This window comes from Cibotium barometz, chromosome 31, assembly GCF_041138505.1.
Source record: "Cibotium barometz isolate CiBa-2024 chromosome 31, ASM4113850v1, whole genome shotgun sequence".
Taxonomy (NCBI): Eukaryota; Viridiplantae; Streptophyta; class Polypodiopsida; order Cyatheales; family Cibotiaceae; genus Cibotium; species Cibotium barometz.
This window is the reverse complement of record NC_141076.1, coordinates 22305745-22330800: the sequence shown is the minus strand read 5'-3', so window position 1 is coordinate 22330800 and position 25056 is coordinate 22305745. Positions and strand designations below refer to the sequence as shown.

Sequence of the window (25056 nt, the reverse complement as noted above, 5' to 3'; positions counted from 1 at the left end):
CTTTTTCATTATGTGTGAGTCATGGGTTTGTTGCCCGAGGAGTCTCTCGAAATCTGAGTTAAATAATCCTGGTGTGTGTTTTTTCTTTATATGTTTGTATTGCCTTCATTTATAAAAGGCTTTGTGTTATGTTTTATAACTATTAGGAGCTAGGGAGGGTGACGAAGAGTTGCCCTTGCTACTTCGGTCACTTGCTGATCGGAGGATTAGCATGGCACGGGAGGTACCAAATACTCGCTTTGCTTGTAATTTTCATACGCTTTGTCGTCTATGTAGCCAGAGATTGGCATTGAAGTGGTAAGCCTAGAGCGGGCATCTCGGCCTACTTCAAAGGCAGCGTTGGGGCAACTTTTTTTTACCAATATCGTACATGATGATTTTTGGCCGGAAGTCAAGCATTTGCTTTTTATTTGCTTGCCAATTGTAAATCTCATGTGCTTGGTGGATGGAGATGTACCATACATGGGAAAGATTTACCAGGCAATTGAGAGAACGTGGAACAGTAGAGCACCACGCGCGAATTGGATGAGCGGAGGCCAACAACCGGCCGGGTCCCCCCCCCACTCGAAGATATCGTGAAACCACCGTAAAGGTGGGGGACGAGGGGAGACCAATGGGCATTTAGCCCTATAGAGAGGGGTCAAGCCGATCCCAACCCACTATGTGGGATAATACACTGCCACATGGCAGTGTGACACCCCTCCTGGATGCGAAGCTCGATTCTGAGAAGGAGCTGACGAGGCTCTGATGCGAAGCCCGATGCCGAGCAGGAGCTGACCAGGCTTTGATACCATGAGAGAATGTAGAACATTAGAGCACCACGCGCAGAGCGGAAGTAGAGCATGTGAGCGAATGCCAACAACCGGCTTGGTCCCCCCCACCCAAAGATCTTGTGAAACCACCATAAAGGTGGGGGATGAGGGGAGACCAATGGGCATTTAGCCCTATATAGAGCGGTCAAGTTGACCCCAACCACTATGTGGGATAATACACTGCCATATGGTAGCGTGAGGAGCACGAGGGCAAGAATTCTTTCCAACAATGATGGATCGGATGATTGAAAACATCCGCACCATTGAGACAAATGAGGGTAGGATTTAGGAGCTGGAGGATGTTACGACCCTGGGTTTTTCCCTCTGGACAACAAGTAGGTGGGCACGGGCACGGGATGGACAAGTGTGAACAGGCATCAAGTTTGGGTATGAAAAGGAAACCAATATGTGGCCAGCCCAAGTGTGAAAGGGGACAAAAGGGATTTTGATTTTGATGATTTAAAATATTATTTTTATGGAGGCATGTGTTTTTAAATCCTTGCTTTTGGCGTTTTTGAGAGAAAGCGCATCACCTCCTTATAAATCGAAGGGTGGCGAATTCGAGAGCAGGGAAGGTGGCCGGATGGTTTACGCATCTCTTGGAGCAGCAGCCGCTGCCGCTGCCGCTGCCGCTGCCGCTGCCAACGAGTGCAGCTACTGCTGCCGCCGCCGGGTGTTGCTGGTGCTGCTGGGTGCTGACAGGCGGGCTGTGCGCATGGCTACAACTAGGCGGGTTGCTGCCAGCGAAAGGACACCAAACGAGCTGCTAGCAACGAGCAACCAGACAGGTGGGCAGCCAGGCAAGCGTTAGGCGGACAACCAGTCGGGCAGCCAAGTGGACGCCAGGTGTGGGAAGGCGGTGCAGAGGATGGGCACATAGGAGGGAATATGGCCGGGTGCTGGCGCCGGGCGGTCGTGGAGCAGGTTACTTGCATGTGATAGCGAGGCGGGCGGTTTTCTGTAGCATGGAGCAGACCGCATCATTGAGGCATCTCCGCAGCTAGACCGGACTGGCTTAGACCAGCAGGATGGAAGCGGGTCTATGGGTCTTTGGCACCGTGATTGGATGGTGCATATGTGGATTTATCTCTCATGGAAACAGGACATTGGTCTTTCGAGAAGAAACAGGACTTTGGTATTGAGGATACAGGTCTATGGTTTATGGATACAGGTCTATGGTTTATCAGATACAGGTCTTTGGTTTCGTGTGGAAAGCATGTCTTTGGATTCATGTGAACAGGTTCTAGTTTTCTCGAGGTTACATGCAAGCTGTGACTATAGGAAGGACATGTGGTTTGGTTCAACACTACTGCTGATTAGGAAAGGGTTGTGGGATCCATGGTAGAGATGGGGAAAACCTTTTCAAGCAAGGAGGTGTCGTACAGGTGTGCCTTCTCTATGGAATGCTTTGCTGTATAAATCTAGACAGGAGATGACTTCTAACACCCCCTCTCAGCTCCTGGCTGTGTAACCAACCACTGGGAGCTGGGGTGCCGCCTGAGCAAATCCTGAGAGAGCGACTTCGTGAAGAGGTCCACCGTACTGTCCTCCGTCGAACAGAACTCTAGCAAGATGTCATCAGCAACGATCTGTTCACGAACAAAGTGCCTCTGGATGACCATGGGTTCCTCCAATGGAAGCCCAAACCTGCAATGTAACCTCCTCTTGCTCCGTAAAACTGCTCCTGGGCCATAAGTAGATCGGAGATCCCCTCGTGTCCGAATCTCCTCCCCAAACCGAGTCACTCCAACCGTGGAGTTGGACTCCATCCAACAATCCCCCTCCTGTGTACAAGAGTCCATGATCCTTCGCATGTCGCAGAAACCACAGGAAACGCAATCCTGCCTCCCAAAGAGACATCTGCAACCATGAGCTCAACCGCCTCATCAGGAAGCTCCCGTCCAATCTGGTGTCCATCTACCAGATCCATGAACCATACAGCTTCTGAGTCACAGAGACATCACACTGCTCACAAGGATCACCACCTGTTACGGTGCACAAACAAGTCCTGGAAACCTGATGAAACCTGTCAACCACCCCCTCTGAATCCGGAACCACAAAGCCTGGAGAAACCACCTTCTTCTGCAAGTAAGCACCTGCCACCTGCCTGGCTTTCCGAAAGGTCCCCGTGGAAAGAACATCCTCAACTACTGGAAGTTCTATGTCCCGAACACTACGAGACATCAGAGCATAAGTGACCTGTTTAGCTTCCTCTGACTCACTAACACAAGAACTACCAACATCAGTACTGGAAAGTTCCTGCCAACTGCTGCCATCAACAGTTAAGCTATCCACCACCTGGTCTCGGAAAGCTCGCACCTGCAGTGTATCCACACTTAAGTGGCCATTACCAGACTGCCACTCATCACAAACCTGAGGACCTGGGAGAGAGAGTGCTGAAAGCCTGTAAACTCCATTCTCCACTCCGCCTTCCCAAACCACCTGGCCTGTTGCTTTGTCCCGGAGAGCAACAAAATGCTCGTCAAACTCCACCCGTACGCCAGTCTTGCACACCTGATGCACGGACAACAGATGAAAACCAAGTGCCGGAACATACAACACCTGGGAGGAATGCTTCCCCCCTCTGCCATCGGGAACTATCTCCATCGTGCCCTCACTGTGAACTGGGATAGTGGACGTATCCCCAGTAAGAATATGACCAAAAAGCTTGCAGAGATCGTGTAAACCGGAACGGGAAGGAGTCATGTGCCTAGAAGCACCACTATCGAGAATATACTCCCGATTATCCGTTGCGGAGAGTCCTCCAATCTCCTCCCTGCCTGAAGAAAATGAAGCATCGGTGTCCATCACCTCCAGGTGCACAAAAGCCGGAGTCTTGATGATTGCTGCTGAGGAGTCTTCACCCTTCTCGGTCTTCCGCTTGGGACATTGCCTCGAGTAGTGGCCTTTCTCGCCACAATCATTACAGGTCCTCTCTACCTTCAGTTTCTCGCGGCAGCGTCGGACTTCTCAGAAGACTTCTCCGATGAAGCCTTCCCTTTGCCCGAGTTACGGCCTTTCGATCGTTGGCCAGTAAAGGCCTCCGAACCTCCACCCTGAGGAGGGTTCGTAAATCGTTCCTCCTGGTCCAGGACCATGGGCACAAGCTCTTCCCACGTGATGGTGCTGAGCCTGCCACTGGTAATCAAAGAGGAGTAAAATGCTGAGTACGAAGAGGGCAAATGTGACAGCAACGTGATGGCCATGTCGTCTGACGATGTCTCCTTCCCAGCCTAAAGAACTTCCTGCTGAAGAGCCTGCAGCTTGTTAATATGCTCCCGCATCGTCGACGACTTTGCAGGGCTCATAACCCGCATTTGTACTTCCAAGGAAATCCTCTTCATGGGCGATACCCTGTTGTAAAGTGAGGCCAAATGCTGCCATATACCTCTGGCCAGCGTCATGTGCTTTACATGATTGATTACCTGTGGTGTGCAGTTGAGGAAAATAAACGAACGGACCCTGGCGTTGACACGATCCCACATCTGTGTCAGAGCCTCCCGGTCCTTTCGGGTTGACGGTAACTCCCCTTCCTCTACTTCCGGCCGTGGAACACCAACAACGACGAAATCGGCGAGGTCGTAAGACTCCAGAACAGATTTCATCATCACCTTCCATATGCCGTAGTTGCTCCTGTCCAACTGACGGTCCACCGGGAACGTGGGGAGTGTCGGGATCTTCACATGTCTCTCGGCCATCTCAAACAGATCTGCCATAGCGGGGATGTACTCTGAAAAGGGTGGGTGGGTGGGAACAAAGAAGAACTGATACCTACCAGTGGCTGTCCAGCAAATCAGCCCGCCTTCCTCTTGCTTCTCCTCTTCCCGATCAGCCCGAAACAGTCCACCAATCAGCCACAAAACAGTCCCCTCTTGCTCACACAAATCCCAAGACCTATCTAGAGCCTAGTGCTCTGATACCATGTCAGAATATGCAGCGGAAATGATGACCAAATCTGGGAACACAAGAGCAAAAACGCAGGCAGAAAAACAGCACAAGAGAGAGAGAGATGTAGGCGTGTAACTCTGCTCTATATACACAAGAAGATCCCGAGAAATGATACAAATAGTGGTATGGGGCTGGGGGCCTATATATATGCCCCTGGGAGAGCAGTCGGCCACCATAGGAAGTGCCCACGACTACTGAAAAATGTCCACGACTGCATAAATGCAGTCGGCCAGCAAAAAAGTGCCCACGACTGAGAAACTGTAGTCGGCCAGCAGTCCAGTAGCCCATGACTCATGTGTATGCAGTCGGCCAGCACTGGAGTGCTCCTGGCATTCTCTGGCAACCCTCCCAACCAGTGGAAAAATGGGAAAAAATAGGGGAAAAATACGGGGAGTGAGGAAAAATGATAAAACACCTGATAAGGGTGGGCACACCCACAACAAAGGCCCTGGTGTATAAATCTAGACAGGAGATGACTTCTAACAAGCGCATCACCTCCTTATAAATCGAAAGGTGGCGGATTCGAGAGCAGGGAAGTTGGCTGGCTGGTTTACGCGGGCGCATCTCCTAGAGCGCTGCTGCTTCTATTGGGCGCCGCCGCCGCCGAGTGCAGCTGCTGTTGCTGTTGGGCGCTGCTGTCGCCAAGTGCTACTGCTATTGTTGGGCGTTGCCGCCGCCGAGTGCAGTTGCTGCTGTTGTTGGGCATTGTCACTGTCGCCGCCGCCGCCGCCGGGTGCTGCTGCTGCTGCCGCCACCGGTTGCTGCTGTTGCTGGGCGCTGACAGGTGGGTTGTGCGTATGGTTACAGCCAGGCGGGCTGAGCGCATGGCTACAGCCAGGTGGGTTGCTGCCAGCGAAAGGACACCAAACGGCTGCCAGCAACCAGCGACTAGACAGGTGGGTAGCCAAGCAAGCGTCAGTTAGGCAGACAACTAGTCGGGCAGCCAGGTGGACACCAGGTGTGGATAGAGGATGGGCACACAACAGTGAATATGGCCGGGTGATGGCGGTCGTGGAGCAGGTTACTTGCATGTGACAGCCAGGTGGGCGGTTTTCTGCAGCATGGAGCAGACCGCGTCACTGAGGCATCTCCGCAGCCAGACTGGACTTGCTTAGACCAGCATGATGGAAGCGGGTCTATGGGTCTTTGGCACCGTGATTGGATGGTGCATATGTGGATTTATCTGTCATGGAAACAAGACATTGGTCTTTCGAGAAGAAACAGGACTTTGGTATCGAGGATACAGGCCTATGGTTTATGGATACAAGTTTGGTTTATCAGATATAGGTCTTTGGTTTCATGTGGAAAGCATGTCTTTGGATTCATGTGAACAGGTTCTAGTCTTCTCGAGGTTACATGCAAGCTGTGACTATAGGCTATAGGAAGGACATGTGGTTTGGTTCAACACTACTGCTGATTGGGAAAGGGTTGTGGGATCCATGGTAGAGATGGGGAAGACCTTTTCAAGCAGGGAGGTGTTGTACACGTGTGCCTTCTCTATGGAATGCTTTGCTGGATTAGCGAGAGTTCTTATTTGGAAAGTCCTGGGTGAAAAGCTATAAGGGATCCTATCGGTAGAGGATTCGACAAGTTGTACTTTGTACTCATATTTGATCAAGTAAAGAAATACTGCAAGGGGCGCCACTGCGTTTTGGGGCCAATCGGTTGTTAGAAGTCATCTCCTGTCTAGATTTATACACCAGGGCCTTTGTTGTGGGTGTGCCCGTCCTTATCAGGTGTTTTATCATTTTTCCTCACTCCCCGCATTTTTCCCCTATTTTTTCCCATTTTTTTGTGGCTTGGGAGTCAGCCCTGAGTTGGCAGGAGGATCCATTTGCTGGCCGACTACATCAGATGTGTGTACTGGAGCTGGCCGACTGTACTTGATGCAGTCGTGGACCCTCAGAGCTGGCCGACTGTATATGCAGTCGTGGAGCCTTTTTTAGCAGGCCAACTGCACATGTGGGGGCATATAAATAGGCCCCCACCCCCATACCACTCATTGTATCATACTGGGATCTTCTTGTGTATATCAGAGCAGAGTTACACGCCTACATCTCTCTCTCTCGTGCTGTTTTTCTGCATGCGTTTTTTTGCTCTTGTGTTCCCAGATCTGGTCATCATCTCCGCTGCGTATTCTGACATGGTACCAGAGCCTAGGCTCTAGACAGTTCTTGGGATTTGTGTGAGCAAGAGGGGGACTGTTTTGTGGCTGATTGGTGGACTGTTTTGGACTGTTCGGGAAGAGGAGAAGCAAGAGGAAGGTGGGCTGATTTGCTGGACAGCCACTTGCAGGTTTTATTCCTTCTTTGTTCCCACCCACCCACCCTTTTCAGAGTACATCCCCGCAATGGCAGATCTGTTTGAGATGGCCGAGAGACATGTGAAGATCCCGACACTCCCCACGTTCCTGGTGGACCGTCACTGTCAGTTGGACGAGAGCAACTACGGCATATGGAAGGTGATGATGGAATCTGTTCTGGAGTCCTACGACCTCGCCGATTTCGTCGTTGTTGGTGTTCCACGGCCGGAAGTAGAGGAAGAGGAGTTACCGTCGATCCGAAAGGACCGGGAGGCCCAGACACAGATGCGGGATCGTGTCAACGCCAGTGTCCGTTCGTTTATTTTCCTCAACTGCACACCCCAGGTAATCAATCATGTAAAGCATATGACGCTGGCCAGAGGTATATGGTAGCATTTGGCCTCACTTTACAACAGGGTATTGCCCATGAAGAGGATTTCCTTGGAAGTACAGATGCGGGTTATGAGCCTTGCAAAGTCGTCGACGATGCGGGAGCATATTAACAAGCTGCAGGCTCTTCAGCAGGAAGTTCTTCAGGCTGGGAAGGAGATATCATCAGAGGACATGGCCATAACGTTGCTGTCGCACTTGCCCTCTTCGTACTCAGCATTTTACTCGTCTTTGATTACCAGTGGCAGGCTCAGCACCATCACGTGGGAGGAGCTTGTGCCCATGGTCCTGGACCAGGAGGAACGATTCACGAACCCTCCTCAGGGTGGAGGTTCGGAGGCCTTTACTGGCCAACGGTCGAAAGGCCGTAACTCGGGCAAAGGAAAGGCTTCATCGGAAACTGAAGGCAGAGAGGACCTGTAATGATTGTGGCGAGAGAGGCCACTATTGGAGGCAGTGTACCAAACAGAAGACCGAGAAGGGTGACGATTCCTCAGCAGCAATCATGAAGACTTCGGCTTTTGTGCACCTGGAGGTGATGGACACCGATGTTTCATTTTCTTCAGGCAGGGAGGAGATTGGAAGACTCTCCGCAACGGATACTCGGGAGTGGATTCTCGATAGTGGTGCTTCCAGGCACATGACTCCTTCCCGTTCCAGTTTACAGGATCTCTGCAGGCTTTCTGGTCACATTCTTACTGGGGATACGTCCACTATCCCAGTTCACAGTGAGGGCAGGATGGAGATAGTTCCCGATGGCAAATGGGGGAAGCATTCCTCCCAGGTGTTGTATGTTCCGGCACTTGGTTTTCATTTGTTGTCAGTGCATCAGGTGTGCAAGACTGGCGTACAGGTGGAGTTTGATGAGCATTTTGTTGCTCTCCAGGACAAAGCAACAGGCCAAGTGGTTTGGGAAGGTGGAGTGGAGAATGGAGTTTACAGGCTTTCAGCACTCTCTCTCCCAGGTCCTCAGGTTTGTGATGAGTGGCAGTCTGGTAATGGCCACTTAAGTGTGGATACGTTGCAGGTGCGGGCTTTCCGAGACCAGGTGGTGGATAGCTTGCCAGTAGATGACAGCAGTTGGCAGGAACTTTCCAGTACTGATAGTTCTTGTGTTCGTCAGTCAGAGGAAGCTGAACAAGTCACTTATGCTCTGATGTCTCGTAGTATTCGGGACAAAGAACCTCCAGTAGATGAGGATGTTCTTTCCACGGGGACCTTTCGGAAAGCCAAGCAGGTGGCAGTGCTTACTTGCAGAAGGAGGTGGTTTCTCCAGGCTTTGTGGTTCCGGATTCAGAGGGGGTGGTTGACAGGTTTCATCAGGTTTCCAGGACTTGTTTGTGCACCGTAACAGGTGTTGATCCTTGTGAGCAGTGTGATGTCTATGTGACTCAGAAGCTGTATGGTTCATTGATCTGGTTGATGGACACCAGATTGGACGGGAGCTTCCTGATGAGGCAGTTGAGCTCATGGTTGCAGATGTCTCTTTGGGAGACAGGATTGCGTTTCCTGTGGTTTCTGCGCCATGTGAAGGATCATAGACTCTTTTACACAGGAGGGGGATTGTTGGATGGAGTCTGACTCCATGGTTGGAGTGACTTGGTTTGGGGAGGAGATCCGGACACGAGGAGATCTACTTCAGGCCTAGGAGCAGTTTTTTGGAGCGGTAGGAGACAGTCATCTTTTGCCTTGTCGAGAACAGAGGCAGAGTACCGGGCTGTTTGTGATGCTGCTTGTGAGGTGGTGCGGATGCAGAGGTTACATTGCAGGCTTGGGCTTCCACTGGAGGAACCCATGGTCATCGAGAGGCACTTTGTTCGTGAACAGATCGTTGCTGATGACATCTTGCTAGTGTTCTGTTCGACGGAGGACAGTACGTTGGACCTCTTCACGAAGTCACTCTCTCAGGATTTGCTCAGGCGGCATCCCAGCTCCCTGTGGTTGGTTACACAACCAGGAGCTGAGAGGGGGTGTTAGAAGTCATCTCCTGTCTAGATTTATACACCAGGGCCTTTGTTGTGGGTGTGCCCGCCCTTATCAGGTGTTTTATCATTTTTCCTCACTCCCCGCATTTTTCCCCTATTTTTTCCCATTTTTCTGTGGCTTGGGAGGCAGCCTTGAGTTGGTAGGAGGATCCATTTGCTGGCTGACTACATCAGATGTGTGTACTGGAGCTGGCCGACTGTACTTGATGCAGTCGTGGACCCTCAGAGCTGGCCGACTGGCTGCATGCTGCTGGCCGACTGTATATGCAGTCGTGGAGCCTTTTTCAGCAGGCCGACTGCACATGTGGGGGCATATAAATAGGCCCCCACCCCCATACCACTCGTTGTATCATACCGGGATCTTTTTGTGTATATCAGAGCAGAGTTACATGCCTACATCTCTCTCTCTCTTGTGCTGTTTTTCTGCATGCATTTTTTTGCTCGTGTTCCCAGATCTGGTCATCATCTCCGTTGCGTATTCTGACATCAGTGTCCTTGTACTATTTGCAGGAGCACTGTAGCTCCCCCTATTTGTTTTACTTTTTTCAGGTTCCCATGAGTGATGAAGTGTTTTGTGTGCGAGTGTTTTGTTCCACCGCCCGTCAGATTTCTGAAGGCCGGTTTCAGAGGAATTTGTTGTTGGCAGATGGAACGAGTACTATTCTCCGCTTCGTAGTGCTGCACATGTGTTGGACCTTGAGTCTCAACACAAGGGAAGACAACAACAGGTAGATAGTGAGGTAGTTCAAAGTTCCTCTATCGAGGCAAGGAGGGCATGTTTGGATGGAGCGATGCTCAGCGTGACAGGTAATCTTAAGGCTTTTAAAATTGTATAGTACAATGAGCATTGCAAATCTCTTGCTATGAACATAGAGCCTATCATTATATATTTCTCAGGTTCCATGTTGGTGGTGGAACTTGGTGGGAGGACTTTGGAGCTGATTCTCCTAAGCTCCAAAACTTGGTGTTGCATGCGTGGAAGCCTTACTGTACTTGATCCAGCCCTAAGCCTGTTGATTAGAAACAGTAATGCAATCACAATGAATGGACGACAGAGAGGAGAGAGGGATCAAGCGTATTTTAAGTATATTGATATGGTACGAAAAGATGTATCTGATTGTACAATTGCTATGGCCTTTGGCCTTCCCAAAGAGGACTGAATTATGACTTATCAGACTTATCTAATGACCGACTGTGACCGGCCCCAAGTGCGGAACAAACATTATGACTGAATGCTGGCCTAGCCTATACGTCCTGTAACCTGGCTGACTGCTGCTGTCGGCCAGCTCTAATTGTCCACGACTCAGGTAAAAATGCTAAAAGCCTTGAATACTTGTGTTGGCAAGCCTTGATGGTACCCATGTGTGAGCACCTCCTGTCGGCCAACCTCTTGAAGCCTGATAATGGTGGACTTGCTGCCTCTTCCTTGATTGAGCCTGCTAGTGCCCTAAATCTACCCCAAAATTGCTACCTAAATCAAGGATTGGATTTGAGGTTAGCCATGTCCACAACTGTGCATGTGAAACTTGGCCATTCGAATATTGAGCCAAGTTTTCTCTTGCTCAGCATTGGAGCGATTGTGGAGCACCTTCAGCCACATCCACACAAAGAAGAGAAACCGGCTTGGAACGCAAAAAGCAGATGATCTGGTCTTTGTTAATGCAAACTTGCGCTTGCTAACAAGGATGAAGCAAGAGTATATCCAGGATTTATACATCCCCTTTCACAAGCTCGATGAAGATGCTGGTACAGTTTAGGAGGTTGTGCAATGTGGAGGCGGCATAAGATTTTCACAAAAAGCATTTTGAGGCCCAAGATGATGTTCCAGCAGATCACGGTGAGTCAAAAGCTTTAAGGAATAGGAAGTGTTCAATCCTGAGGGGTAAGCTGTAGAATCTACGTCTTAGATTTCAGAGTGTAGAGTCTACACTCTTGCTATGTTTGATTTTATGGCATGTTTCAATTTATTGTTATATGAAACCACACTGCCCCCCCCCAGCAGCCTCCCTTCTTTTTTGCTGACATGGTGTTTCCGTTTCAGTCCCCTGGAAAAATCTGCTTCCATTTCCCAGTTTCCCACAACTGTGGTTCACAGACACCCTGGCTGTAGAGCAGAGCTTCATGGGAGCTGGTTGACCACTTTCAGCAGGAGGTACAGCCATGTCTAAAGCTGGTTTGGCTGTACAAACAGCGTTGCAGGCTCTAATGATGACATGGCAGCTGGTACAACAGGTACAGTTTAGCCAGCAGTAGCTGTGGTACGCCCGGTAGCTCTGGGCACCTGCGATTAGCGCCAGGAGGCAGCCAATCATGCACATAACAGCCATGGGGTTTTCAGGTGTGATTTAGACAGGTCATGTGCCAAGGGGAGCTTTGACATCATGAAAGAAATCATTTCATTCCATACGGCTCTTTACACATTTTTGAGACACTTATTGTACATTAGCATTAGTTTTCTGTGATGTTAGAGGAGGTTCATGAGAGCATTATCATGAATTCTGATAAGAGCTTTGCTTTTGCCTGCATTTGACTTTGGAAATTTATGTACTTTGGCTGCAGTTTTTGATTCACTCAGGCAAGTTGATGACTATTTCAAGATTTTCTCATTCCTTGGGGTTTTTACCTGGAGTGATTTTGTAATTTCATTTTTTTTTCTTCATGCTCTTCTCTTAGGAGTGAGATCTGTTGCCATGCCGGGAGCTGTCGTAATATTCTAAAGGCTGAAGGTGTTGTTACTCTCCAGGAACTCGAAGCAATGCGCGAGGAAGCAAAAGCTAAGAATCTTCCACCTAGGTACAATGGAAAGTGGGCAAAGGCCAGCCAGGATGAAGTTGAGGCTGAGCTAGCAAAAGGCAAGCCATACACGTATCGGTTTCGTGTTGCAAGTGAGGGCTCTGTCAAAATTGATGATCTGATCCGTGGTGAAGTAAGTTTACACGACGAATCCAGCAATCAAATCAGGTCCTGTTAGAAAGTTTCACATGGTTTCACACTTAATGCTGATGTGTTGTATCTAATGGGAAGGTATCATGGGCTCTGGATACTCTTGGGGATTTTATTATTCTGAGAAGCAATGGACAACCAGTATACAATTTTTGTGTGGCTGTTGATGATGCTACCATGGGAATTTCTCATGTCATCAGGTCAGGCACTTGAACAGCTTGGCCAGTTGTTTTTCACGACTGTTTTTTATTGTTCAGCTATTTGGTTTCACGAGCGCTTTCCCTTGTGCCTGGTTAACAATGGCTTTCCATAGTGTTTTGGATACTTTTACTACAGTCTGGTTTCATGACGATTCCACTTTGAAGTTAAGTGTGTTCAGAAAAAAGAGTTTGATTATAATTCTGTCAGCTTGACTGAATGTTTCAAGATTTGACATCTTACTCTGTTCAGGGCAGAGGAGCACCTCCCCAATACATTGCGCCAGGCTTTGATTTATCAGGTAAAGTTGCTGTAACACCACATGAAGATTAGAAGTTTCATTTCATCATCTTATTCTTGTTCTTGTGCGAGGGAAAAGGTTATCAATCTGCATCTGAATTCTTTTCTCACATTGCCATCAAGGGCATTACAAGTCTGTCTTGGAAATCTAATAAGCCCATTGGCATAGCCATTAATGCCTACCATTGGGTTTGGGAATACAGTAAAGTTGGCTGGCACAACGGCAAATGCCTACCACACCAATGACATAATCTGGCTGTTAGGGGGTTGCATTGAGCATTAGCGGTATGCCTCCAAGAGCTTTAATCCTTTGTACATTTTGTACAGGAAAACTTGGTTTAAGCTCGGGGGGGTGCGGGGGGCGGGGGTGTGTTATTCTTAAATTTGATTCCTGAGGAAACAGGCACATTTTAGTATGTTTTATTTGGGAGAACTTTTACAATCATAGGAAGGTTTTACACATGTTAGTTTTGTGGTAAGCTTGATGGAATTGCTTGCATGGTTCGGAACAGCTTGATATTCTAGAGTCTACCATGCAAGAAAAAAGAAGTTACTAAAGGTGGTAGGAACTCCATAGCTAGCTCGTGCTATGCATGAATAATTGAATGTTATACAACCTTGTGAACTACCACGAAAGGGTTGAGAATGCACTTGAGCTTTGGTTAGGTTTTACACCAGTTTCCTTACTGTTTGATTCTCAAATTTGATTCCTAACAAAACAGGCAATATTAGTATGTTTGATTCTCAGATTTGATTCCTGAGGAAACAGGCAATATTAATATGTTTGATTTGGGAGAACTATTATAATCATGGCAAAGTTTTACATGAGTGTTACATGGATGCATCCTCTTTCGTGATCGACCTCATCGGTGAACAGTGATGGCTTGAGATGCGATAGACTGATTAAGGTGGTAGGGACTAGCTCGTGCTATGCATGAATAATTGGATGTTATATAGCCTTGTCATGATGCACTCATGCTTTGGTTAACAGGGCGAGGTTTTACAGCAATTTTCTTAAGGGGCAGGACACCATTTAAACTAGACACTTGTGTCTACAAAATTTGCAGGCCTTGGGATTTGCAATGCCTAAATTTGGGCATGTTTCCTTAATTTTGGCGCCTGATCGAAGCAAATTGTCAAAGCGCCATGGAGCGACTTCTGTGGGTCAGGTGATTTTTTGTGCTGCTTTATATTCTTTCTATAATATGCAGTATCGTGTTTAAAGCTTTTATGTTGGCTTATTTCAGTTCAAAGAAATGGGTTTTTTACCTCAAGCAATGGTAAATTACCTAGCTCTTCTCGGATGGAATGATGGCACAGAAGATGAGATCTTTATGCTAGATCAACTCAGTAAGTCTATGAGACAGGTTCAATGACCTCAGAGCTTGCTTGGTTTACCTACTCTTTCGTCAAAATCTTGTTTTCTGATAATGACCCATGTCTAATCTTTTGAAGTTGAGAAGTTCTCTATTGAGCGAATCACTAAAAGCGCGGCGATTTTTGACAATACCAAACTTCGGTAAGTAAGCATGGCTTTACGCTGGAAGGTAGTGGTGACCAAAACCTCTATCAGAAAGGCAATGTATGAGTAATGCATAGTCACATGGATTGTAGATTTCACTCCTTAAGTCGTATGAAATTGTGCTTTTTTTTTTTTCATTTCAGTTGGCACTTTGAAAATTAACTCAATTGTTTTGATTAACACAGGTGGATTAATGGGCAGCATTTGAGAAGCCTGCCAAATAAGGAACTCACCCAAATTTGCGGAGAATTCTGGAACAAAGCTGGTCTCCTGGCAGAATGTGAAGGGCCATTTGTGGAAGTAAGTCTGGAACTAGTTTTGCTGAAGAAAGTCTGTTTCTAAAGTTCTGCCTTACTCTGTGAAACGTGTCAGCTGGAAGTATCACTAATGGGTTCAAATTACAATCGGAAAAAATAGGAGGAGACACACATCTTTCCCAGTACTTACGAGGCAACTTACCATAAAGATCGAATAGGAAGGATTATAATTCTTTATGAAAGACGGATAGAATGTCAAAATGTTGGTTGTCTCAAGTTGGTGACACGAACTTTGAATGTGTATATTTAATAGATGCCTTTTTTTTTTTTTTGCTTTTGTTTGTCATATGATAAATTTTCTCTATGCTTGTTCGGCATCGATGACTCTCCCACTTGTCATGTATGCACCCAAGAAGCTTATCCGTCGTGTTTCTTTTTTCTTGAATAGGATGCAGTTCAAGTCCTCAAGGGTGGCATAGAGGTGGTTTCTGATGCTGGAAAAGGGCTGACTGATCTATTATCATATCCTCTGAAGGAATCTCTATGCAGGTAATTTTCATGTAGTGCCTTACGCGTTAGGCTTGATGCTAAAGAGTCTTTCCTGGTCGTCCCTACCTACCTTTCTATTCGTATTGAAAGAAATTACCCCCTGTGATTTAGCCTGAAGTTTCTGTCAATTTGGTGCAGTCCTGAAGTAAAAGAGATTGTGGATGACAACTTGCGGGAAGTGGCAGAGGCCATCCTTAATGCATATGACAGTGGAGAGTTACAAAATGCGATCAAAACTGGGCATGATGACTGGCAAAAATGGGTGAAAGGTGTTGGAAAATCTCTGAAGAGGAAGGTGTGTTTATCAGCTTTTTTTCAAAGTCTTACAAACACTTGTTGATGCTGTGTTTGCATGATACTTGTGACTGCACCTGTTTTGTATCACTCTTCTTATTGCATTTCTAATACAAAAATTTCAACTGAATTACATCTTCCAGTGGATCAATCTATGATGCTTCTCAATCTAATGTATATGCCACTCCATGTTAGAGTTTACTGCTCCACCCTTAGGACCCAGTTTAACATGATCATTGTTCTCCTGTAAGTACTTCAACCTGCACGTCAGCTCTTGGATCTTAACTTTATGCTCTGCTAGTGTAAGAAACATGTAACTTGAAGCCTGTAAAGACGTTTGGTTTGAAGGGTTCTTTTGTTGTTCACCTCCCAGGCCTGACAACCTTAAAGCGAATACCTTGTTCCAAGTTTTAGGATTGCATTTAAAGAGAGACTAACTGGGAACCCATTAATTGAGCGCTTATATGAGTTATCTGAGAAATGATAACCTTATTGATCTAACTTGGCTGCTTCCATGGATAAACTTGTTAACCTTGAGATGTAGATTCTTGGTTTTGTGAAACTTGTGCAGGTGGTAAGTTCCATCTGTAGGACAATGATCCCTCGTCTTCAATCATCACAATGCACCAGCAGCAACATACATGAACATCTTCATAGACACCAGGCACAGAAGCTCTCTCTCCAATGAAGGTGTAGGAGGCAGGAGCAACTGGTTCTGCTTCAACTGGCTGTACAATGATGGATACAGGCTGTACAGCATGTGGATTAGGCCGTACAGGCATTGGGCAGTATTAGCAGCAGGCGGGTATGCTCTGTACAGGCGGCCATTCAGCAGCAGATGGTGCTGTACAGCTGTACACAGCAGGCAGATATGTTGATCTGGCTGTACAGGGTGTGCAGCTGGAGATGGTACAACTGATGGGGGCGCATAGTCTAGGAGATGCTTGGAGTGGGGTAGGTGACCATGCATGGGAATGTTTTGCCAAGTGCATGGCAAGCCCACCGCCAATGGTGCCCACACTTACTCAAAATGTGCCTGGGCACCCCACATAGGCTATAGAAGAGGGTGCCTGGCTGAAATGAGGTACAGGGTGCCCATCTTACTCAAGTGCCCAATGCCGACATTAATGGTGTTCACAGTCACTCATTAATGAGAGTGAACACATAAAACTGAATATTTGTCCAAGTCCCAAAACAAAGCTTTTGGGCTGCACCACTTTGAAGCCCTGCAAAATGTCAAGCACTAGTCAACAAACACGTCCCGGACACACACACGGTCTTGTAGCCCAATAGTTCCGGGAGTCCCTGATGCTACAAGACTGACCCATGGCAGCGCAAGCAGCACACAAAATCAAGGCATTATTATAGCAATTCATCTAACCAGCACATGCATAATGTGCATATGTAATTTGGAAATCTACCGTTTACAGATCTTGTACTTGACCACACGATCGTCCAGTCCGGTCTTACTGGACACTTGTTAGAAGTGGGGATGTCAAGACCAAATGGTGACATCTCCCCTCCTTCGAAATAGTTCCCCTCAATCGTAAAATTCTCCTAGTCGTACTAAAGAGTAAGGTAGATCTTGTTCCAACTCAGGACTGTTGGGTATTAGGGTTTAATCACAAGGTTAAACAAGAGTGATTAGTAAGAGGGGGCACGAGATAAAGTGAAAGATTAGGCACGCTTAAATCATTATGATAATGGTCCTTTTATGGGAGAAGTGTCACCTACATACATCATTGCTTACATAAGATCCTCTTAAGAGGTGGTTCCCACACAAAAGAATCCACACTAGCGGCTGTTCACTCAGTAGAACCACTTTTATTAAACCTAGAATTAGATGTTAGTTTACACAACCACCTAGCACCTGTTTATTCCCACACTCATCACTATTAATATTTAACATTCCCTTCCATAGTGATAATATGGCTAGAAAGCCCACTCATCATGGACTATGTTTGCTTTTCATCTAGTTGCTGCTTCTTGTCGTCGGAGGTAGAAGTATCAGAGTTTGGAGAGTCTTCATCAGCTTTCAGTTTTGCAACTCTCTTCCGATACTCTTCGATGTAGTGCCCTGGCTTGTTGTAGTAAGGACACTTCCCTTTCTTCTTCTTGGTGTCACACTATGACGAGTTCACTTTGCCTTTTGTCCCTAGAGAAGAAGTCTTGGTCTCCTTTGCTTGCATCAGGATCTGTTCTTCCTTGTTCGCTTTTCATGGAGAAGTAATCCAACCAGCACCTCAAAGGATATAGGATTGTCTCCTCTCATAGAGAGATTCAGAGAGTGTGAAAACTCTAGTAGGAGTCAGGTAAGGAATTAAGAATGGTGGTGACCAAATTTTTTTCCTGTTATCAACTACCTTATCTATATTCAACAACTGTTCTTTTAGGTTTGTTACCTTGGTAAGGTGGTCTGCGATGAAATGTAAGATCCCTGTTCCCACCGAGCAACGGATTCGGGGTACTGGCAGCGGAAGTAGCGCTTCTCGCGCGGGACAGGGGTCCCACACTCGGGGCCTTGCCCACGGATATCCAGATAAGCGACTAATCCGTCGGTTGTTCCAAAACCGAACCCGGAAAAACTTCCTTTACCGGAAAGCACGGGCGATTCCACCAGGATAACTTTTTACTCTAACGTAGTCAAGATCATTTCTGATCGAGATGATCCAATTACATCTATAAGATACTTAGTCAGTTCAAGGAAGAAACTTGCACTTGGATCATTGGGATCAACGCTTTTTTCCCCATTCAAGAGGCACAGCCGTTGATTCCTATCCATAGAACAGTTACTCACTCTTTCCATTGTTCAATGTAGGACACATTGATGTAGAGCAGTTGGATACTCAAAGGAATGCTGAAAATCAGCCAACAGAGGTTACAAATCAGCATGTTTTTCAGCCTATTGATGGCCTCAGGGGTTAATTAAATAGATATCTAATTCTTTTTGGACTCTTCCTCTGGTAGTGATAAGTCTATTTGCTTGGCATCTTTTGGTTAATTGTAAGATACCTCCATCTCTTTTTGTTTCTCTCTTTTTAATGTTGTTGTGCACACCTTGCTGCTTCTTAAGATTCTTCCTTTATTTGTCTCTCATGGATGACTTTATTTTGTCTTCTCCATCTAAACTTAGAAGCCTTTTTGGAGTTGATTGAGGCTGAATCGATAGAATTCTCCTTTGTTAATGTTTTGGCAATTATGTGGATGATGCATTTGATGAGGAAAGAAGGGAAATTGAGGAGTTAAAAAGTATGCCAAAATGGTTGGTGCAAACACTACTCGACAGTAAATTGGCCACACCTTTGCCTAGCAGAACACGTGTAGGTTTTCATCACGTATCTCATGTCAAGTCATGTCATGCTCTTATTGCCAATTTATGTAATGAAGAGGAACCTGTCTTCTTTGATGAATCTGAAAATTAGATGAGTGCTATGCAATCTGAGTATGATTCGACACTCAAAAACGATACATGGGATTTGGTAGACTTACCTCGTGGTGGAAAGGAGGTCATTGATACGAAATAGACTTACAAGCTTAAACGTAAAGCTGACGATAGTGTCGAGCGATACAAAGCAAGGCTTGTTGCAAAGGATTATGCATTGGAAAAAGGCATCGACTATGGTAAAACCTTTGCACCCACATGTCATATGACTACCATGTAGAGTATCATTGCATTAGTAGCACATAAAGGTTGGAATGTATGTCAGTTGGATATCAAAACTGTTTTCTTTAATGGAGATTTGCATGAGGAGGTCTATGTATCTCAGCCTTGTGGTTTTGTTCAGAAAAGGTAGGAATCAAAAGTATGCTTGAAGAAAGCTTTATATGGTCTTAAGGAGGCTCCCAAAGCATGGTCCGAAAAGATATATGCATACTTGGTTGCACAGGGTTTTTACACCGGTCTCAATATTGAGCAGATTTATGTATAGCCTAGACATAAAGCATTGGCAGTTTGTCAAACGGGTGTTCCGTTACCTGAAGGGCACCAAGCACTTTGGGTTATTTTATCCCAAGGGAGGTAAATCATAACTGCATGCATTTACAGACTCAGATTGGGCTGGATGTTATGACACATGAGTGTCTTGGAGTGGTTTTTGCTTTCATCTTAGTGATTCATGTATATCATGGCTCAGCAAGAAGCAACCCACTATGGCCACTTCTAGCTGTGAAATTGAGTACATGGCCACATTTTACAACTATAGTTGAGTGTGTTTGGCTTAGGCGCCTTATTGCTGATTTGGGTATTGGCGAGTCCTCAGTCACTACCATCTTCACTGATAGTCAAAGCGCTATGGCAGTTGCGAGGAATCCCGTTTTTCATGCTCGCACAAAGCACATTGAGGTGCACTACTATTATGCACTGCAGGGGAAATCATCCTGGCTTTGTGCCAACACAGGACAACTTGGCAGATTCATGAAGTTTTTCGCAAAGCCTTAAACTTACTTTTCTTTGGGGACTAGTCTGGGCTCCCTATCAAAGTCCAAAGAGCCTGGCACGTCTTTGTACTTGTAGTGCCAGCTCATCCCTTGTTCACATCATCACTCCAGGGGGGATTTGTAGCCATATTTGGTAGTGATGTGTGTGAACACACTAGGACCAACCGGGACACTTTTTTCCTCTTTAGGAGGTTTTTTTCCCTTGTGCTAGTATACACCATCTTGGGGTATTCATCTTTGTACAGCACACATTCATTATCTATCTATTATCTCATTGTGTGCTCCTTTGAGCTTCTTCATTGTGTGCGCGCGCGCACATTCCTGCAACCATATTTCCAACATCGATATCCTCACAATGCTGGATTTCCCAAAGCAATATGATGTGCAATGAAAACTTGGATGAGAACTTTTTTGCACTCAAAGCTTATAGGAAACACACTAGAAAACAGGAATGTGTACACACAACACCAAGATATGACAAAATTAAGGATGCAATCGCCAAAGTATACCAAAGAAAGAATGTATACTCGAGCGAGTACAACAAAGCTCTGAGATATGTGCACAAGAACTAGAGTGCCTATGGATCATAGTCACAAGAAACGTGAGAAACGGGGGTGGAAAACGTGGAAACGCGTTTCCCATCCCCTTCACACCTAGAAACGGCCGGAAATGGCCATGCCTATCTTGTTACAAGAAATGGGTCCGGAAACTGCAAGAAATGTGCGTGGAACGGTGGGAGACCTGGATAAATGGCTGGAGAAAATGTACGTGAGAAAAATCGTAAAAAAAGGTCCTAATCGTTTTTTTATAAATGTTACCCAATATGTTTATTTATTAAACGTAACCCACATTATAGCATATCGTCGTGCAACAAATAAAAATAACAATGTTTAGAAAAAAACGTCTCAATCAGAATTCAACGAGTACATTTTCTCTCCCTTTAAAAACAGCCAGATGCGTGCACACATAGAGATGCACACAAGGTGCGAGGAGGAGCTTGTGGTGATCCTCCATGTGCGACATGGCAGCGGCCGTGGCCAAGCTGTCGGGTCGGCCAGCCGAGACGTCGGCAAAGTGGCTGAGGCAGAAGTGTCGGGTCGGGCAGCCGACCTACTGGCTGAGTCTATGTGCCGTTTCCTACCTGTTTCCGTTTCCGATTCTGGGGGGTGCCGGTTTTGTTCCCGTTTCCCATTTCTGGTGACTATGCTATGGATGCCATATCACCAAGAGAGAGCGCCCCCCCCCCCCCCCCCCCCCCCCCCCCCCCCCCCTCCCCAAAAAAAAAGAAAAAAGAAAAAAGAAAAAACCAATACCTCTAAGTCTTGCCACTGATGCTGAACAAGATCCCAGGAAGCTGATGACGAGGGCAAATTGGAGCTGCCGAGGAGTGTGCTGGACGGAGTGCATGGGCAGAGATGGAAGATGAGCTGTACAGGTGAATGGCAGGGCAAAAGTTGGGCCGCCAGTACTGGACTTGCAGTGGCGGAAGCAAGCTGAGCGATCTGGACAGAGTTGTCACAAGGTCAATTGATATTGGGCAGAGCAGCTGGATGTGTCACGAGGTCAGCGGAGCTGCTGTGGATTCAGACAGTGCTGGGTGGAGCCGCTGGTGGTGCTGGCTCTCTCTGCACTAGTGCGGTGGCTTGCTGTCCACTAGCACGGCCACAATTGGTGGCGCAAATCGGCTCTGGACAGGCAGAGGTGCAGACGCTCTCATACCAGATGTTTGGTATTAGGGTTTAATCACATGGTTAAACACGAGTGATTAGCAAGAGGGGACATGAGATAAACTAAAAAATTAGGTACGCTTAATCATTATGATAATGGTCCTTTTATAGGAGGAGAGACCCTCCGTTACAAGGTGCATACATATGCTGCCACCACATGTCAAACTATGATGCCAAGTGTCCCTAAGAGGTGTCAATTACATACATCATTGCTTACTTAAGAGGTTGTTCCCACACAAAAGAACCCACACACTAGCGGCTGTTCACACACACTAGAACCGCTTTATTAAATCTAGAATTAGGTGCCAATTTACACAACTATAGAGCACCTGTTTATTCTCACATTCATTACTATTAATATTTAACAAGGACCGAGTTAGATTCAACTTAGAATCACTTCCTTATTCTCAACTTAGAGAAGGTGGCTTTCCCAACATAGGGTTCTTCACTACAACTGAAAAGTGATCGACATCTGCTCCAACTTAGGAGAGGAGGCTATCCAACTTAGGACGAGATCCCTGTCTCAATTTGGAGACCAGAAACTTCCCAATAGGGTGTTTTACTTCAACTTAGAAGCAATAAGAAGCCTCTCCCCAACTTGGAGCAGGTAGGGCATCCAACTTAGGATCGGCGTCTGAAAATTCAGCTCTTCACTTCTTGTGACAGAGCTGAAAATTGCTTTCCTGGCATGCATCGTCCATGACTCATGGAGCTTGCAAAACGCATCAAACCATATCACATATGGTAGCTTTTGGATTTGGAGATACCATCAATTCTTCTGCATTTTTTGTCAATCCCCAACATAGGGTGTTCAATTTAGATAATGCCATCAGACAGCATGAAGAGAGCTTCATTCAAGAATGTTGTCATGAAGAGAAGGGAAATGTTCATGGATGGTGTGACATCTTCATTCTCAACTGCATTTGACATTCAAAAGCATCATAGCCCCCTTGATTGTCATGATTAAGGCCACACAATGAAGAGGCTTGCTTATGGAGTATCCTCTGCCGTGCTGCAAGCCTCTTTGTAAAGCTCCAGCCAAAGTTGGAGCTAGACCAGATTATGCCCTGGTCTGATTTCTAGGCTGCTTTATTGTCATTTTAGCAGAAGATGTACACATGGGAGTATTTTGACTTATGGTGTGTGTCCTGTTATTTTGCAGGGTAAAAGGCTATTTATGCCCATCAGGCTCCTCCTCACTGGGAAAACAGTGGGACCAGACATTGGAAGTGCTATTGACTTACTGTACAAGGCAGGGAACAGTGGCATAGTTAGTGCCCAGGCAGGTTTGGTTACATTGGATGAACGTATCAGAATGTTGAAAGAAATGAAGTGGGATGATGTGTCTAGTAAGGCTGAATTGAGTGCGAAGCCTCCTGAAAGTGTCACAGTGTTGACTCCTTGATTGTTATTCGGATAATAGAGGTATAGTTTTGAGTACGCATGCCAGTGCAAATACAAGTGTGAATTGCCCATTTAGATGGGTCCTAGCAATAACAGGGATCACACTTTTTGATGGCTCTCTTTCGGCTTCTTTGTGACATAGACGGAGATTAGCTCAGAAGCCAAGTTGTATAGATTCAGTATTCTACAAAAAGGGCAATCTTGACCCATAAGTCTACTGCCCTTGGTGTCTTTCTAATCTAGTAGAGTATTTTTTTTGTGGAAGGTACTCGTGTGTCTCTGTAAGAAAGCAGTGTGTTAAGGGTTCGGAAGTCGCATGCCTTGTATTTTCAATTGATCTGTTTCTATGCAGACAAGCAAGTGGTTTATGCATCAAGGGGGATGGCATTTTTAGTGTCCTTCATCGCAGAAGTTGTTTTATGTTTTTGGGTTCCAAAGGTGCTAGCCCTACACGCTGAAGTCAGGTGTTTCTAATCAGGGCCTAAATTTGACGGCTGTTTTTCCTGTCAAGGGCCATTTTGCCTGTCAAAAAAGGTAGTTGAAAAAAATTCCTATCAAACGACAAGCCCGAGAAAAAAATTTGCCTGTCACCGCGACAAGCTATTCCAAATACTGCCAGTCAATTGAAATTTGACATGCTTAGTAATTATTACTAAATTTCCAATGGCCATGTGTGGGCACTGAATGATGCATTTATGGCAATTAAGTTTGGTTGTTCCAGCAAGTACTGCTGCATGTGAGCGCGGATTTTCTCGCCAAAATTTCATCAAAAGTACCTCAAGATCTGGCTTACGACTAGACACTTTGGATGCTTTGATGTTTCTATCTATTGATGCACGTGGGAGTTCTTTGATTGACTGGGACGATGTCTTTGATATTTGGGGTAAAGCAAAAAAGAGGAGAGCTATGCCATTAGAGTGATTTTTGGATTGCACAACTTTGATGATTGTTTAAATTTTCAATCTTTTGTCCGAGGTTTATTGTGATCTAGTGGTTTTTTATTTGATATCTTTTGATGATTAGGGATTTTGCAGTGGCAAGATATGCATGAATGTGATTTTAAAGAGAGCCGGTCCGTAGGTTATTCTCTATTTTATGTGTCTTCTTTTTATGGTATCTGTGTTGATATAAATTTACATGTCATTTGACAAGAACTTTTTTGTTGAAACCTGTCAAGCGAAAGGCGGGAAAAAAAATTACCTGTCATAAAAAATTTCATAGGCACCCGTCAAATTTAGGCCCTGTTTCTAATAAGAGAATCCTTTACTTGTGCCAATCTAGTGTAAGGTCCAGCTTTCAAGATATGCTAATACTCATCCCATGACATTCCAAGACTAGAGAGTTGATTATGTGGCTAGGAAGAGGTGCGAAGCAGAGGCTTTCCATTTGATGTGAAATACTGGAAAAGGATGTGTAGTACCTTTAAAATGCACACAAGAGAGGTATGGTTGAGGCTTTGTTCGTGCCCTCGTAACATGATGTCAAATCCTTATGCTATAGTCCTTTTTATTTAACATGGAACTCAACTAACAATTCCTCTTTATTGATACAACCATAGCAACACTCTCCAAATTCTCATTTCTTAAGTGGGCCATTACTCTTCAAATCAAATTTTCTTGATCATGTAGAAATAGATTAAGGTTGAACAATACACTTAAAAATGGAACAATCATTTGCTATTAACATTGGTAGTTGAAATATGGCATTATCAAAGGAAGATTGGTTCAAATGGTAAATTAATGCTAGAGTTAGACAACAGTAAAGTGTCAACAAGATGAGATGGCGTGATTTGTGACGAATAGTCATACTAGGTGTTCATGTCAAGAGCTTACTTTAGCCTTTATTGAAACAAGTGTTGTTTGGTACTTTGTCTTAAGAGTTAAAAATGAAACAAGTGTCGTATGGTACTTTGTTGTAGAGTCATAAATGCTACTTCCCTTGTGGGTGCGCTAGGTCGTCCATTCTGAACTCACTTCATTGTCACACCG

The 25056-nt window shown here is 45.9% G+C and overlaps 1 protein-coding gene across 3 annotated transcripts in view; it reads left to right on the top strand.

Moving 5' to 3' along the window:
- Positions 1-23332, top strand: part of ERS (glutamate tRNA synthetase) — a 30420-nt gene extending 7088 nt beyond the window's left edge. For 2 of the 3 annotated variants that reach the window (XM_086824872.1, XM_086824874.1), the window contains 10 exons: positions 12181-12363; positions 12462-12580; positions 12831-12879; positions 13946-14047; positions 14126-14228; positions 14334-14397; positions 14586-14700; positions 15106-15206; positions 15345-15501; positions 22827-23332. In XM_086824872.1, coding sequence (XP_086680998.1) covers positions 12181-12363; positions 12462-12580; positions 12831-12879; positions 13946-14047; positions 14126-14228; positions 14334-14397; positions 14586-14700; positions 15106-15206; positions 15345-15501; positions 22827-23069 — 1236 coding nt within the window. In that variant the 3' untranslated portion in view covers positions 23070-23332. Of the gene's footprint in view, positions 1-12163; positions 12364-12461; positions 12581-12830; positions 12880-13945; positions 14048-14125; positions 14229-14333; positions 14398-14585; positions 14701-15105; positions 15207-15344; positions 15502-22826 lie in introns of all 3 variants that reach the window. The other variant, XM_086824873.1, reaches the window with a different exon arrangement.
- The last annotated feature ends 1724 nt before the right edge of the window (positions 23333-25056 follow it).